Source organism: Hyaena hyaena, unplaced genomic scaffold, assembly GCF_003009895.1.
Source record: "Hyaena hyaena isolate Hyena2069 unplaced genomic scaffold, ASM300989v1 scaffold_1196, whole genome shotgun sequence".
Classification (NCBI taxonomy): Eukaryota; Metazoa; Chordata; class Mammalia; order Carnivora; family Hyaenidae; genus Hyaena; species Hyaena hyaena.
Window position 1 is genome coordinate 150,739 of NW_024081830.1, and position 16,433 is coordinate 167,171.

The 16,433-nt window shown below is 48.0% G+C and overlaps 1 protein-coding gene across 3 annotated transcripts in view; it reads right to left on the reverse strand.

Moving 5' to 3' along the window:
• Window positions 1–16,433, reverse strand: part of PBX1 (PBX homeobox 1) — a 293,334-nt gene that overhangs the window by 36,582 nt on the left and 240,319 nt on the right. For all 3 annotated transcript variants that reach the window (XM_039222847.1, XM_039222846.1, XM_039222848.1), the window contains 2 exons: window positions 10,735–10,925; window positions 3,953–4,088 (listed from right to left, as the gene is read on the reverse strand). In XM_039222847.1, the coding sequence (XP_039078778.1) occupies window positions 3,953–4,088; window positions 10,735–10,925 (327 nt within the window). The remainder of the gene's footprint in view (window positions 1–3,952; window positions 4,089–10,734; window positions 10,926–16,433) is intronic.

Genomic DNA, 16,433 nt, shown 5'->3' on the forward strand with positions numbered 1-16,433 from the left:
TCCACACTGACAGCATGGAGCCTGCCTGGGATTCTCTCTCTCTCTTTCTCTCTCTCTCTGTCTCTCTGCCCCTCCTTTGCTCTCTCTGTCTCTCAAAATAAATAAACTTAAAAAATTAAATGTAGAAGTAAAACTTAGAACTCCTATAAGGCTCGCCCTCAAAGGTCTGGGTGGCTTACACCATGGCAGAAATGCCAAGCCTTTGTTAACAAAATGAAACCATCCCATTGCAATATTAGTAAAGGAGAGAAAGAAATTCCATGAGAAACTGTTTGATTGTCAATGCTGGTGCCTACAGAGTCACATTAAGAGAGGAAAGGCACTCTGGGGCCATCTTAGGACCACAGTGTATCTAATTTCATTCCCAAACTCATGCTTTCCTTGATGTAACTTTCACTCTTCAGGTGAGAGGGACGAAAAAGAGGAAGATTTTTCTAAGGTAGCTGGATGAGCTGGAAGAAAGGGGGAAAGATGAAGGCAGTTTGGGAGCGCTTGAGGAAGAAATGTCTGAGGTCTAGTTATATCAGCTACATGAGAGAAAAGGAGAAGGAAGAGAAGAAGGTCGAGAGGGACGTGATGGTGCAGTGATTCCTTTCTCAGTGAGAAGAGCAGACAGACTGGCAGGCAAGATGCTTAGTCAGCTCACCAATTTCCTACATGGCCCACAGGCGATATCAGATGCCCTGAGCCATGTACATAACAGAGCTTTTGTTAATTAACTTGCTGTTCATAGTCATGGAGGACCTATTATGTGCAAGGCACACATGAGAGACACAGTGTGAGACAGAGAATACAGAAAAAATAATCGGTTCTCTGGGGGAGAGTCCGCTTGCATTTTGAACTTGTTGAGTTTGAAAAGCCCAGGCAGACGTGGCAGGGTCCAGTGGGAAGTAAGATGCAGGAGTTTCATGCTCCGGAAGTTTCATCTGGATATCCACATAAAGCTAATGTTTTCAGCTTAGAAGCATAGTGGAGATCACTCAGATAAAGTGTGTAGAACAATACTTTGCCAGGTCAAAGTGTGCTCGTTACAAGATGCCGACCCGCCCGTGCCATGACTCTACCTCGCGACTGGGGTGAGATCTAACGATTTACATTTTGAGCAACACTCCACGTGCTGTCTTCTTTCAGACCACACGCCAACAGCTTGGGTATACCGGAAGGGCTGTTTAGGGATCAAAGGCGAGGATGGCCTATAGCTGAATTTGGGTACACCAGCAATTTTGTTTTGGATCATGGGAGGAATCAACAATAAGTAGATTTTCAAAGAATCTGTGGCTAAACAAAATGGTCAAGAACGAGGGGTAGGCATGACCTGTGAATTTCATTCACAGATGAGGGCGAATGAAAAAATGGTATTTCTAGGGTAACCAGAGATAGAAGATCCTCTAAAAAGACCAAGCAAAAGCGGCCCAAGCAGAAGGAGGAAACTCCAGGGAGAACAGTGCCAAGGAAGCCAGGGTAGGAGACTTTCAAGATGGAGGGGTAACTATAACCAAAAAAATGACAACAGCAACAGAAAACAACAATCACCACCACAAAAAAACAAAACAAAGCCCAAGAAAGATACAGCCCCAAAATAGCTACAACACCCCCCCCCCCAAATCTGCATCCCCTAGATTTGGGAACTAAAGGGAAATTTAATAAATCACATGGTCCAATGAACCCTGATTAGGAGACAGGGCAACTGAGATCCCAAAGAGGGAGTTCCCCCAAATCTCACAGTTGATTCTTGACAAAAACATGCTCCTAACCAAATGCTCTTGCTCTGATATCATATCATATTGTGTCGCATGGGGACTTGTTTGGCAATGGTGGAAGAGCTTCATTGTTGTTGAGCGGGCATCATGTGATGGGGAAGGAAGAATGGTGTCACTTTATGGGGAAGGAAGACCGGCATGACCTTAGGGTGGGCAAAGCAAAGGGAAAGGCGATACTGTATATATACACACCCATTTTTTAAAAATGTTTTATTTATTTCTAGGAGAGAGAGAGAGAGAGAGAGACAGCGTGAGCAGGGGAGGGTCAGAGAGAGAGGGAGTCACAGACTGAAACAGGCTCCAGGCTCTGAGCTGGCAGTCAGCACAGAGCCCGACGCGGGGCGCGAACCCACGAACCGCAAGATCATGACCTAAGCGAAAGTCGGACGCTTAACCGACTAAGCCACCCACGCGCCCCAATATACACACTCATTTTAATGGACAAATTATTTGCACCTTGGGTTTCCGTAATGAAGTTAGTGAAGGTTGCTCAAATGGGCCGGGACTCCATCTCTGATCTAGATTTAATACAGACTAACTAACTCCTGGAGAGTTCACGCTATCTTCAACAGGGAGTTAGAATTCTGAATCCCAGAATTAGGATTCAGACCATATAGTGATTTAATTCTACTTTAGAAGCAGAAGATTCCATGTATCAAATTCCCTGACTGTCAGTGATATGGTTCCTCTCTGGAACCTTCTTTGAAACAGGTAGCAAGTATCAAAAACATCCCTTCTCTTCTCTTATGGACAAGGGATCTAAAGTTGGACAAGAACAGTTGGAGACCTAGACAAAACCAGGTCATCTGAACTTGACCTCTGGGGTTCTGCTTGCTCAGGGTTAAGACCAGAGCAACTTTCACCCAGATCGAAGCACCTAAGGAAGGTCTGAGATGAAAACGAACTGGGGTTTCTGAGGCTGCTGCCTAATCCCCCCAAAGCTTGTGGGGGAGGCCCTGGCCATCTCCTCATTGTCTGTACTCTGTGTGCAATTCTGGATTCTGACTAGAGTTCATTCTGCTTAGCTAAACAGAGGATAATGGGATCAGTACTCCGCAGGGAGAAACAGAAACCAGGATTTAATTCAAGAAAGTCCAAATGCTCCGTTTATACAGGATGCCAGGTGAAGTTTCGTAGCTTTCTTTCCCCTACCCCTTTAAAAAATTTTTTTAACGTTTATTTACTTTTTTGAGAGACAGTGAGTGAGCAGAGAGGGGCAGAGAGAGAGGGAGACACAGAAGCTGTAGCAGGCTCCAGGCTGTGAGTGGTCAGCACAGACCCTGACACGGGGCTCGAACCCATGGACCGTGAGATCATGACCTAAGCTGGACACTTACCCAGCTGAGCCACCCAGGCGCCCTTCCCCTTACCCCTTTTATGGAAATGCCACTACATTTGGTTCTCTTGCCTGTGACATAATTCAGAGGGACTTTCTCTGATACATTTCAGAATTATCCTTACTATTCTCACCTAGAGACCGGTGGTGGTATTTGAGCTTCAGATTAAATAAGAAGCTCTGGATGGATCCTCTGAGTAGACAAAAAATATGTACACAGAGATACTGCCTGCTTTTCTACTCCATACTACTGCTGAAAAACAACCAGGTCCATAAAAATATTTTTATCATGTATCTTTCCACGTCAACAGGCACCTGTTACGGTTACTGCTCTTTGGGGGAAGGGGGTACTCAATGACATTTTGTGCAACCATTCCAATGCCATCAGAGAGACGTGTTAAAACCCCTACATCCCATCAGTTACGGAGATGAGCACATCAAGAGAGGACGTCTGAAAGTTCCATTCACTGACTCTTTCCCGGGCTGGGCGAAAGATGAGCTAAGGAATGGACTGTGTTTGAGTAAATAGTGTGACAAATGCAGATGGCTCTCCCAGGATATGTAGAACCTTGGCCCATTTTTGAAGCGATGGAGCTTTGAACAGGAAGAATCCCACCGCTCTTTTTATACTGTATTCTACTCCAGTTTTACGGGTCCTCTCTAGTTTGCTCAGGTACTTACCTGGAACTCTCCTATTTCAACACATCAGGTGTCTACCTCACCATTTACAGGGCTTTAGCAAATGCATGCTAAGCCAAGCAAGGCATGAAAGCTTGGTAAAGCCACACCTCCAAGACCCTGCCACGGGGGTCGACCACAGCCAGGCTGGAAGCTGAGCCTTCCGAGGGCCCCTTACCTGGGACACTGTGATGCCACACTTCTTGGCTAACTCCTCTTTGGCTTCCTCACTGGGGTAAGGGTTGCTGAGATGGGAATAGAAATATTCATTCAGGATTTCCGTTGCTTGCTTGTTGAAATTCCGTCTCTTCCGCCTTCATGAAGAGAAAGGAAAAACGACCAAAAACGTTCACACCGAATGCATATAAAAAGGGAGAGGCGAGGATCTACTTCTGGGAAAAGGGAAAGTTTTGAGCAAAAAGCGGAATTAGGGGAAATCTGCACAAAGGGGCTGGATGCCAAGACCATTGCCGAAAGTGTTAAATGCTTCATGGTGCATCGTGGAGGCATCGAGCAGAAAATCAGCCACAAATATTTGCACAGAGTGGTGAGGAGGATTGAGTTTCACAACTCAGCCACCGTGGTTTTGAATCCTGGACCAAGTGAATGCCAGTCGGGGATCTGGGATGCCTCCCCAAGCCTCCGTTTGTTCAGCTGGGAGTGAAGAGTAACACTGGCCTCACACGGTGACAGAAACGGTAACGTGAAGCCGTACACGGAAAGCGCTCCACACCGTGTCTGTGGCCAATGCCAGGTGATGCTGATCTTCGGACCAGGCTCCAGGCACCGGACCTTCCCACTCATAGCAATCGACTCAAATTACTCATTGTGCACGTCTAACAAGATAGGTATAGTTCCTTCCATTTACCAGTGAAGAGCTGGTAACTCTGAGTCCAGAGTTCACTCAGCTGGTGTGTTCTATTAATTCGGGTCTGCCTCACTATACAACCCAACCCTCTTTCTTACATACGGATCGCCTCCTGGCAATCACACAGAGGCTCTGTGACCGCCAGTTAAAAATAAGTGATCGTTTTCCCTTTCTTCCATTCCCAGGTAAATGCATACGACATTTTGTAAAGGCATCTGAGGAAGAGGGTGTGGAAGAAACTAGAATCACCCCCCTGGACTACCCCCCTGGACTGCCTGACCTCCCTCAGAAGGAGAGAAGTCAACAGCTGCTAAATGGTAAAACAAAAGCCCACAGACATCTTTTTAAGACACAGTTTGCAGAAAGGAAGAGAACCACCTTTGAACAAAAGCATTTTTCTCTCTTTCAGAAGAAAGTGCTAATTGAACTACTTTAAAGTGAGAATCACTTTACTGCCTCCTCACAGCTATGGCCCATGGGCATCTGGGGAGCTGTTTGGGGAGCCCAGGCTCATAGCAGAGGCTGGTTGGCCCTCCTTCAGGCGGTGGGGACCCCATTTTTCAATGAGCTCTGTTAGCACTCTGCCTTTCTTGCTTTTATCAGAAGCTTTTCCTTATGGAAGAGGTTTCCAGAACAACCTTGGTTATGCCAGGATATAGGACTTCCCGATTTAGCCCAACAGAAAGCACCGATCGCCTTGCTAGACAGGAAATTCAGCTAATATTGTATTTTCAGGGTCCCGCTTGGATTAATTAACACAATAAAGTGCCTGATTTTACCGGATGAACACCATCTGTCCATAGGTATTAACCACATCTGTCCAGACTATGCCAAGCCCGAGTCACTTTCCCAAATCACGCTGAGTTTCTGGGTCACCCAACATCAGAAATCGGGCAGAATGGATTTAAAAAAAGCCCAACTCAAAAAACAGGCATTTGTTAAAAGTCCTTGCCTGCTGGGAATTTGAGGAAGGTAGCCAAGTGGCTAACAAGGGCTCCAGGCCAGGCTTTTGGTAACCTCTGGCTTCTTCTCTGCCTAAAGAAAACAGTTGTCTCAGGCCTAGGGAATGGAATTTGAAGGCTCCCCTAATTGGGAGAACCTTGGTTCATTCATTCAACCGTCTGTGTTAGCATCACACTGTATTTTTTGGGAGTTTTCCAAATGAGCTCAAAGGAAGCCTCTCTGGAATGAGCCGGTGGGTGTGGGGGCTGGTACAGACAGCTGTTCCCGACTCCCTTCTCGTGATATGCAACCTTCCCTAGGTGGTCTCATCTACTCTGATGGGCTCGCTTATCACCTCTCTCCATGGCCCTCTCTGCTGAGGGCCTTGGGAATCCGAAGATCAGGACTTTGCAGAATGTCAAGAAGCCTGGTGAAAACAATATACTTCTGACGATAAGCTTACTTGAGCTACGCGCCTGGCTTCGGCTGGAAGTGTTATCAGCCTGCTAGGTTAACGTTTGTGACTTTGAGCCAATCAAAAGCCTTGGGAGTTGGGGATCTAGGTTGTTTATGTAAGAAATGTGGAGGTTGATTTAAGAGTACTGGATAAACGCGGCACATTAGGAATGGAAACTTTTGAATCATAGTGACGCAAGGGTGAGAAGTGCAGGCGTGGCGGACGTACGGCGGCAAAAATATTTTGCCTACTGCCGCACCGCCTCTCCTGAGAATCCCTGCCCAACTACCACTGCATACCCTGGACACTCTGTGTCTCCAAAACCAGCAGCATATCATACCCACATCAGCTCCGTTTTCTCCGTTATCTGTGCCTGCATAGACGTGTTTCGGTATTTGTCAATGTATTCATCCATTCATTAAAACATCTGAGTACTCGGAGCTGCCAGAACTTAGGAGTGACTCTCAGCCTTTCCTGCTGTTTTACCTTCGTCAGATGAGGGGCCTGAAAGCAAGTCCTGCCAGGTCTAGTCCTTCAAATCCAACCCTTTCATTCCAGCCTATTGTCACTCTATTTTTGAAATGGGTTTCAAGAAGCCACTGATCATGTCACCAATAATAGCAATAACAATAATAAAATAATAATAATGAGCAACATATAAAATAGCGATCCTTAGTATATTATAGCTGAGTTATTGTGTGAACACTACGTTCTGGACACAATACTACGTTTTCGTGTTTTCTTCTTCCCTTATTTATTCCTGTGTATAGGACTGTCCCCAGTTTACAGACAGGAGTCCCAGGGAGGACAGAGTTACAAAGGTAGCCCTTGGAATCCACGCGGTGCACTTGGAGAACTTAGGCTGTCGATAACTATTCTCGGTCCTTACACAGCTTTGACGGTTTCGGCTGCTTACCAGGACATGTTCTGAAGCCTTCATGGGTACTGTTTAGGGTTTTTCCGTGGAACTATCCTATCTCTCGTGCCTCATTTCCCCCAGTACTTATACACGCTCTGCATAATCTCATTTAGCCACATCATCTGCTTCTCCATTCCCCCGAAGACCCTGGGGACTCCCATGCTCCTTTGCGTCTTCGCACCACCCTGTGTATTTCTCTCCTACGGCGTTTGCCCCGGGTTTACATATGTCTCCCCGGCTCAAGAGCACAGTCCCCAAGGGCAGGACCCGCACGTCACTCATTCTAGTGCCCTCTCATGTGGGAAGCATTCCAGTAAGTACTGCTTGTCGGAGTTGGACCACAACGTCTCACTCTGATCAATGGGGGAAAAAGCTATTTGGCAAATGCCCCGCCAGCTGAGATGCCCTGTAGCGCATTCCGCCGCCCCTTCGGGTGCAGCCGGGAGACGTGCATGTGTAGCATGCAGTTTTACGTTCACTTGTAAACGAGTATGGGTTTGTCCCACGAGATTATGAGCTCCTTAAAGGTGCGACCCACGTTTGTATGTGGGTTTTTTTCCCCCTCTTAGTTATTCCAGGGTCTACGACAGCTTCTGACAGAGAGAAAGGCTCAATGAGATACACAAATCTAAATACAGGCCAGTCTGCCCAGACTTTACTGCACAGTAAGGTCCAGACCCTCCTGTCATCCTCTGCTTTACTGATTCAGTTTATGGAATCCCTGTCTCGGGGTGAAATGTTCTTCTGATCTCTGATTATCTTGTTAATGTTGTCGCCAGCAAAATGTGGTCATACAGAAGCTAAAATTATTGCCTGAAAATCATTCAGAGTGTTCCTAAGTTCTCTTGCTTTCAACTGAGAAAACTGTGGTTATGATCCTGACAGTAACTTTACCAAGTTTTATAGCACACTGTTCGGTACACAGCATGAGGGAATAAATGTAGAATGAAGGCGTGAATGAATGAATGATATTCTTCTGGCACAATTAAGTCAACGTAAGGAAGAGGAAAAGGATAGGACGTGAATAGACACGTCTGGACCAAGCGCTCAGCTGAAGGGCATGGAAGGTAGAGTTCTAGAAAGGCCTAAGAGCCCCGCCTGGCATCCACGCCCTCCCCGTGGAGAGCAGCCGTGACAATAACAAGATATCGCCCTGTGTTCGGGGAGATGATGTTAAAGCCTTAAAATAGTGAGGTTCTCTCGCTGGTTTCCAGGAAGAAAACAAGCAGCCAAGATGAGAGCTGGCCGTGGACAGCGTGGCTTGTGGGAGCTGGGATGGAATTCCCACAACCACACGCACTGAATTCTGCCCACGGCAGGAATGAGCTCAGAAGAGGACCCTGTCCCTCCGATGAGGTCACGGCCTCAGCTGACCCCCAGATTACAGCTTTGTGAGACCAGGATCGAGGATCCAGTTAAACTGTCTCCAGACTCCTAAACAACAGAAGCTGTGCTGTAATAACTCTGGGTCGTCTGAGGCTGCGAGACTGGAGTCATCTGGTAAGTGGTAATGCGAAACGAAGACAAGGAGTGTTACGTGGCAAAGCGGGACCCTTCGATCCTACAAACCTGTCATGTTACAAAGACAATCCTGTTACGAAGTCAAATTCCCCTCGTATGTCATTTGCCTTCCACCAAATCTTTCAGGGATAAAGCCCCGGCTATCACATGCGTGTGAATACCAGCACCGAGTCTGTCCGTCTTTCTCACTAAGGTTGGTTAAGCTAGCTCCCCAATTACAGCATTGGAAGCAATGATCTGAACTACCCCGATCAAAAGGTCCACACTCATTTTTGAGCTGAGAAAGCCATTTTGCTCAGCCATGGGCTGGCATTTGGGGTTATATTCTTCCACTGATACCAAATATACCCTCAAAATAGATGCTAGTAACAATGGCAACAGCTCAGTCGTTTTAGTTTTGAACCTTGGAAGGATTCAAAGGTCCTGCAACCAAGGCAGGAAAGAGACCCTCTGTTAAGGGACAGATGCCAAGTGGACCCACGGAGGCAAAAGCTGGGGGAAGCGACAGCAACTGTGTACGAAGTTTGCCTCATTTCGGGTCTGCCCTCCGATTGCACACAGCCCCATTCCTGCACGAAGAAATCCAACAAGACAATGACTCTGCTCCTCCCTTCTCGCTGGGTTCTCTCCACAAGAGTCCAGTCTGGCCCCGGCTTTTCTCTTTGTCAATTTGAACTAGGGGAGTTCCCTTGGGGATGGAAATAAGCCGTGCAGAGTGGCGGGCAGCACGGGCAGGGGACCGGCCCAGCCAGAGGTCACCAGTCACCTGCACCCTGTACTGGGCACAACAGCCTGCTCTCAGGACACCGGGCTGCCAGCGGCCACAGGGCCAGGGAGATGTGCACGGGACCCGCCTCAGGGCGACGCTGCCTCCCCACAGAGTCTTCCCCAGCTGGGAAAAGCTATTTTCATTTTCCCTTTCTCTTGACTTAACTGTATGGAATTCTGGGGGCCCAGGGATACATTGTGCTGGCTGGCATTCTCATTCCATGCTCCGTGCCACCCAGAACACACTGAAAGAAAGGGAGGTTAGGAGATGCCAGGGGGTTTTAAAGAGGTCTGTGGATGGCAAAGACCACGACTGTGAACAGAGAGAAATACAGGAAAGAGAGCCGAATAAGGCATGACTGCGGCAGTGACAAAATCCCACCAGGAGCAATGAATATTTCTGTCGCATGGAAAAGGGACAAAACTAGAAATGAAGAAATGGCTTCCTCACCTGATATACCTAAAGCTTTAATAACTAAAATCACAGATTGGGATGATTTTTAGGGATTGAAGTAATGGTTTTAGGGATGAAAGCTGCATTTGTAGAAGGCGGCTAATCTAAGATGGACCATATTTCGCAAAGGACGCCCGCGCTCTGAACACACGTCCGCCGGAACGATTATGAAAACACTCCTCGGGAGGAAACGAAAGGTAGGATTATCATCATCTTGCAGGCTGGTAACAGAAGTGAAAGAAATCAGAGGGATACGCAAAAACCCACTGGTCTACAGAGTAAGGGACCAAGAACAGATTGCTTGGTCTCTAGTCTCAGTTTTTATCTTTTTTTGAAAAGGACCTTTCTACCCAGGGTTTCTCTGCCTGAATTCTGTAAACTCCCAAGTGAGGTCAGGAGAAGCAACGCCAGATAGAAAGTATCAGACCAGGCACATATCCGATGAGGCGCGTGTCACACCGGCCCCTGCTCCTCTGGGCCCCCGGGATGTCCCATTCATCTTTGTCCTTCTAGAACTTAGCCTGGAGTGCGGCGCATGGTGCTCGACTTCCAAATATCTGTGGAGCTGAACTGAGTGCAGTCTCCGCCCAGACATCATGTGGAAGAGACCCCGGCTCTCAGATTGCACACTCTTTCTGGGGAATGTGCTTCTCACAGCATCCAGGAACCCCAGGGGCCCAGAGCTACGACAGGTACCAGTAACAGCGGGACCTGGCGGGAGGAAAGCAAGCTGCTGCCCTTGCTGTCTCCCAGCTCGGTCACCCCTGCTTCTCAGAGTGAGCAGCGGTGACGACAAGCATCCGCCCCTGTCACACGTGTTCCTGGCAGTAGAACCAGTGGCTAATCTTGCCTCGCAGCCCCGCTCACCTGCCCCGAGAGGCTTCTGCAGGCTGCCTGCTCCTTGGCTTGGCCTTTCACATGATGAAAATGGAGCCTGTAGACAGGGGCCCGCCACGGATCCCAACCCCGGGCCCGGGATCCCCCACCCCCACCCCGCCCCCAGCCGACGGGCGGCCCCGTTGGCGACTCACCGTGCGTCCAGAAACCGGGAGCGAAGGATCATGACGGCTTCGCACGTGCTCTGCTTGAGCTGCATCTGGATGGAGCTGAACTTGCGGTGGATGATGCTGACCATGCGCTCGATCTCCTTGGGGGAGATGGGCCTGGTCCGGCTCTGCTCCCGCAGCAGGTTCATCACGTGGGTGGTAAACTCGTTGCACGCCTGAAAGAGCAGGACAACAAACAGCGGGCCGTGTGGAGGCTCCGGGCCTGGACGCAGGGCTTGTGTGGGCTTATCTAGAGTCTCGCACAAGTTCTGGGGTGTTGCCACATCAGAGGGATGAAACAAGTGGCTGCTTAGAAATACCTTCCCTCCTGTTTGAGTCTAACTTTTGGCCCCCATGGAGATTTTTTTTTACAGGGAAAAGAGAATTCACTTTTTTCAGGATTTTACTGCAGTGAAAGGTGAGAACATGAATCTTAGTACAAAACACACCCCAAAGCCCTTCACCCCAATGTTAACAGCCGGACAGAGCTGGGGGTCAGATACAGTGTGAACTTCTGCCTTGCTCATGATCTCTGATAGATGAGAACTTCCAAATGTCTGATTTTCGGATGCATCAACAGCCAAAAGAATAGACTCATGGAATTAAAAGCTACTCCCCGTGGGAGATTCCGCATCAACCCATTACTCTTTTTAGTTTTATTAGGAGAATTCCCTCCTCTGCTGGCCTTCACAAGACCACCGAATTCACAACATAAAAGGAATCTGGCCTCAGAGGCCTTGTAGAAACAGCATCAACACATGGCGTACATACAGGATTCAAAAGCCATCCCTGCAGAAAGGAAACCTCTCCTGTTAGACTAATATACCGTCAGGTCTGGAAGGGAAGTTAAAGACCATTCTTCCCACCTTCTCATTTTACAGATGGGAAAACTGTGGCCCGGAGAGAGGAAGGGCCTCTTCTGAAGACACAGGGCACAAAAGAACCAGCTGAGTCAGGACCCTAACGCCTTCTATTCCAGGCCGGGGACTTCTGTCCTTTCCCAGAGCCCACACTTGCTCCTCTGAACACCACTAATCCTTCCTGTGGTTACTATTTCTTAACATCTGAAGTGTGGTTTCCTTAGCTGAGCGTTCAATAAACCATCTATGTGCAGGTCAACTCACAGCAGCGTTATAAAACTGTATTAGATTTGTAACGAAAAAAGGCAAGATGATCCTTGACAGGAGAAAAGTCAAGGACTCAGGGGGCTCCAGCTTAATATCAATAACAGAAACACACTCATTAATGAGGCCACTGCATCGCCTCTGTTTTTACAGCACAGAGTCTTTCATATCTGTCAAGAATGCAGAGACAACCCATTCACCGTTCATTTCTCTACGAAACCCTTTGAGGTTGGCTGGCCAAAGATACCTGGGTAGCTGACCACAAGAGGTCTACCCTGGAGACTGGGAGGCCGGGTCTTTGACCCCACCTCCGTGAGTGTGTAGGCAAAGCCTATTGCTACCCAGTGCCTCAGTTTACTCGTCTGAGGGACTGGATTTAATCACTCCCGACCTTTAGCAAGGCTTGCAGCAACCACAGTCCTGTACGGCGACCTGCGGATGGAGTGAATTGTGCTCACAAGCACAGTGGAGCGCACCCCAGGGGCCCTGAGCTCAGATCCTGCCTCTGGGGCTCACGTCGCTGTGGGACCTTGGAAAGTCGCCTAACCTCTCTGTGACTCGTCTTCCTGACTTGTGAAACGGGGGTGGCAGTACCCACCTCAAAGGGGATGGTGAGGATCGGATGACTTACTATGTGGCTGCATAAGGATGTGTCCGGGTGCCAGTATCCCTCTTGGTAAAAATAAACAGGGCGATCAACGCCTCCTTTCTACTCTGCAGGCAAATGCTGAAGACAAATCCGTAGATCAGGTCCATCTAGCATTTTTCTCTCCACTAAGAAAATCACTATATGACCCCGAGATCTGTATGGTAAGCTTCTTTCCTGCCCACCCAGCCCCCAAGTGTAAACAAAGGGAGGAACTGAAGACCTGGCATCGAGCTGGCTGGATGTGGGGAGTGGCGGCTTAGGCACGCAGCAAGCACCCCGCCCAGCTTTGCAGTCCAACGTTGCATCTCGCTGGCCTGCAGCCTTCTGACCTTGCGGGGTCTCAAAGGGAGGAGGGGCTGGACGTGAGGAGGCATTGTCAAGTGCACTTGCTCTCCGCTGGGAAGCCACAGTGCTGGGCTAATAATAATGTGCTTCATTACAGGGAATAAGAATACTCACAATATCTGGTGTTTATTCAAGGCATTTTATCCTGGGGCCCTTTCTGCTCTGCCATAAACAGACAGTGGGGTCTTTTCACCGCCGCTGAGGGGGAACGAGGTGGCTGCGCAGGAAGACACACCAGAGGCCAGAGATGACTGCCAAGCCCATGGGGGATGGACAGCACATAATGGTCTGGGTTTTCCCAGGACCTGAACTACCCATGCGTCCTCCCCAGACCTTGCCAGCTTACACCTGTGGGAGCTGGGCTGCCTCTGTTGGGTCAGGCGTTCTTGAGGCATCAGGGATGGGGCAGACCTGGGGTTATGACCCGCTAACTACACAGAACCCTCAGAGGCTGGAAGTTTCTGTGACAGAGCCGACTCCACGGTGGACGGTCATAAATGCAGTCGCTTTTGGGAGCTGCCATTCCGGGTGCCCCAGAGACCCGAGGATTTCGAAGGGACCCTTCCCAGGTTCCAGGGCAATGGCATTTCTGGGAGCCAAAGACTAAAGACAAGCCCCTGCCTAGAACATCTCGCTCAAGGGGCCAGAGTTTTAAGCTTCTGTCCTGCACTCTGTTTAGCCGCCTTCTTCCCTTCCTCCTTCAAGTTGGATTTGGTGCCTATCTCGGCGAAGAGTATTGGGTCCTCTTGGCCTTGAACCCATTAACCCAGCCCAGTTTAGCCTTACAGACTCAGCCCCACTCACGCCCCAGCAGCATGACGTACAGAAGCTGGAGAACCTTGCAGAGCTCCAAGAGTCATTTTTTTAAATACGAGTCAGAATAAAATTCAGCTTTCTAACATCATGGTGTTGTCTATTAGAATATGTCAGCTCTTAAATAACCTGAGCAACCTACATGATCTGCCGAAAAAGCATTTTACCCACACCATTTACTGAATAAAATAATTTCTTTCCTTTCTTTCTAATGAAAATCTCTAGAAGCTTGCTTTATGTAATAATAATCAGGGTGAATCGACGGCTGATTCAGGGACAGTCTTTTTGGTCTTGTTTTTGTTTTAAGGGGTGGGGTTGAGGAGGGTCATGATACGTAATTAGCAGAAAGCTAATTGGTTGTCTGGTTGTCTATCACCACCATACTAAAAACCAAACAAATAAAAACAACAGAGCCAGCTAATAATAGCCAATTTGGCAATGTCATCCAGGTACTACCAGATTCGAGAGTGACATTTTTACTTTCCTGAAGTTTCCTGATTTTAAAAAAAGCTCCTGGGGCGCCTGGGTGGCTCAGTCAGTTAAGTGTCTGACTTCGGCTCAGGTCATGATCTCATGGTTTGTGGGTTCGAGCCCCGCATGGGCTCTGTGCTGACAGCTCGGAGCCTTGGGCCTGCTTCGGATTCTGTGTCTCCTTCTCTCTCTGACCCTCCCCTGTTCACGCTGCCTCTCTCTCAGAAATAAATAAACCATTAAAAAAAAAAAAAAGCTCCCACGAGGAATGGTCACAGCAAAGTAAAGAAGATACATCTCCCCGACACACAAGAGAGGAATTTAATGGCATAATTTCCCTACAATCTGTTATTTACTATAATGAACAACTTAACTAGTATTAATAAAATATTAAATACCCAAAGTGTTCTAAGTAGGATTCAGTTCTTACCCAGAAACTAAGGAAATGATTTTTTTAGTATTTTTAAGAATAAGAAACACAGATGATCACTACCATATCATTTGTCCTATACTGGTGGGAGTTTTTCCTTAAGCTTCTGATTTCCCACATCTTTATTATTTAAAACAGGTAGCTATCCGGGAGCACATTATTAGCCCTGGCCTCTCTAAGGTACCAGTAATCTCGTCCATGCAAGTAACAGAGGATAAGCTGGCTCCCTCACTGTCTACCCAGGCCCCCACTCGCTCCATATTGAGTGTAGTCAGGCGGTGTTCTAATAAGAGCCCGTGGACTAAGGCTCAGAAACTGGATTCCAGGGCAACCTCTGCCCTTCACAGGATGTGTGACCCACACACACAACCTAAGCCTTTTGACCTCCATCCCTCACCTGTATCAAAATGAAGACAGAGGTGCCCTGTGATGGGCACCCAGCCACAAAATTGCCTGGAGGGACAAGTGCAATGATGTCGCTAACAGCATTTTGCTCACCGTGGAGGAGCATAGCGAGATGACAAGGGGGGTTAAATCAAGTAGACAGTCAGTTCTTCTATACTGTTGGCAACATGGGCTAAGAATAAGGCCAGTCTTCAACACCTTCCAGCCTAATATCCATCTTAGTTAGGGTCTAGTGGGGGGAAGCCACCCGCTGGGCCCTTCTTGTGCCCGTGGAGTCTGCAGGGAGTTAAGCTGGAGGGTAAGTCTAGATAGGTTGTTATAACCAGGCTTAATCTTGAATGTCAAGTAGGAACAGCATTGCGTAGGAGGAACGCAAGAGGCCAGCTAGAGACCTTTATAGGAAAAGTCTCCATCTTCCCAAGCTATCCCACAGGTGAGGGCAGACTCTCCACTCTCAAGCGACAGACCGGGTTGGGGAAGCTTCAGGGATCAGCCCACTATCTGGGCTCAGCATCTCCTGAGATCTTGTCAAGTGTCTACACGAGCCAACACTGTGGCAAGAATGTATACTGTCTCCCGAGAAAGTGAACGGCAATGACTCACAGGTTCTTGGCACCAGACTGCCTCTCTCTTCCTCCCCTCAAACCCTCCCTAGGCTGATCTGATCGTTGAGTTTCCATGCTTGGCTTCACGCTTCACAGCATTTTTTTCCCCCTCATAAAAGAAGGGACTTTGTAGAAATCCATTTCAAAGGGAGATGGGAGTGCAATAATGAAACTTTCTGCACTTTAAATTTTAAAATGCCTATTTCTATTTTAAAATTTAAATTTTCTATTAAGTTTGCATTTGCCTTGTACCCAGATGGTCCTAAGTGGACTATCGAGGGTCTTCTCATTTGCTTTTGCTCCCTTTTCTTTTGTGACTCTTGAAAAAGAAAAGGAAGCCGAAAAGCCAACAATTCCATGAAAGTAAGTTAATTATAGAACTTTTGGGTAATGCTGCACCCAAAAATGTGACAACAAACATATCTGTCACCTACTCACGGAGGAACTGCTAGTGTAAGGGACCCTTATTAAAGCAGTATTGTTCATACTGACCAGAGGAAGCAGAACAGAGATGTAAATTCCTGCATGTGTGTGTGTGTGTGTGTGTGTGTGTGTGTGTGTATGGAGGGGAGGGTGTCTTGGAGAGAGGAGCTCTGTTGTTACATATAATTTATATACTGCTTTGTAATTTAAAGCCTTTCTTATGCTCTCCTTCATATGGCTTTTATGGTCCTGCTGTGGTATCCTTGACTCCAAATCTACAGCTCTTTGCCATACACCACCAGCTTTTGGGTAGAATACGGGGACCGTCGGTGGAAATGTCAGGACTGGAATCCAACTTTGGTGACTACAGGGGTCCTCTGAGACCTTCCACTCTGCTTATGGAGGTAGGGATCATATTC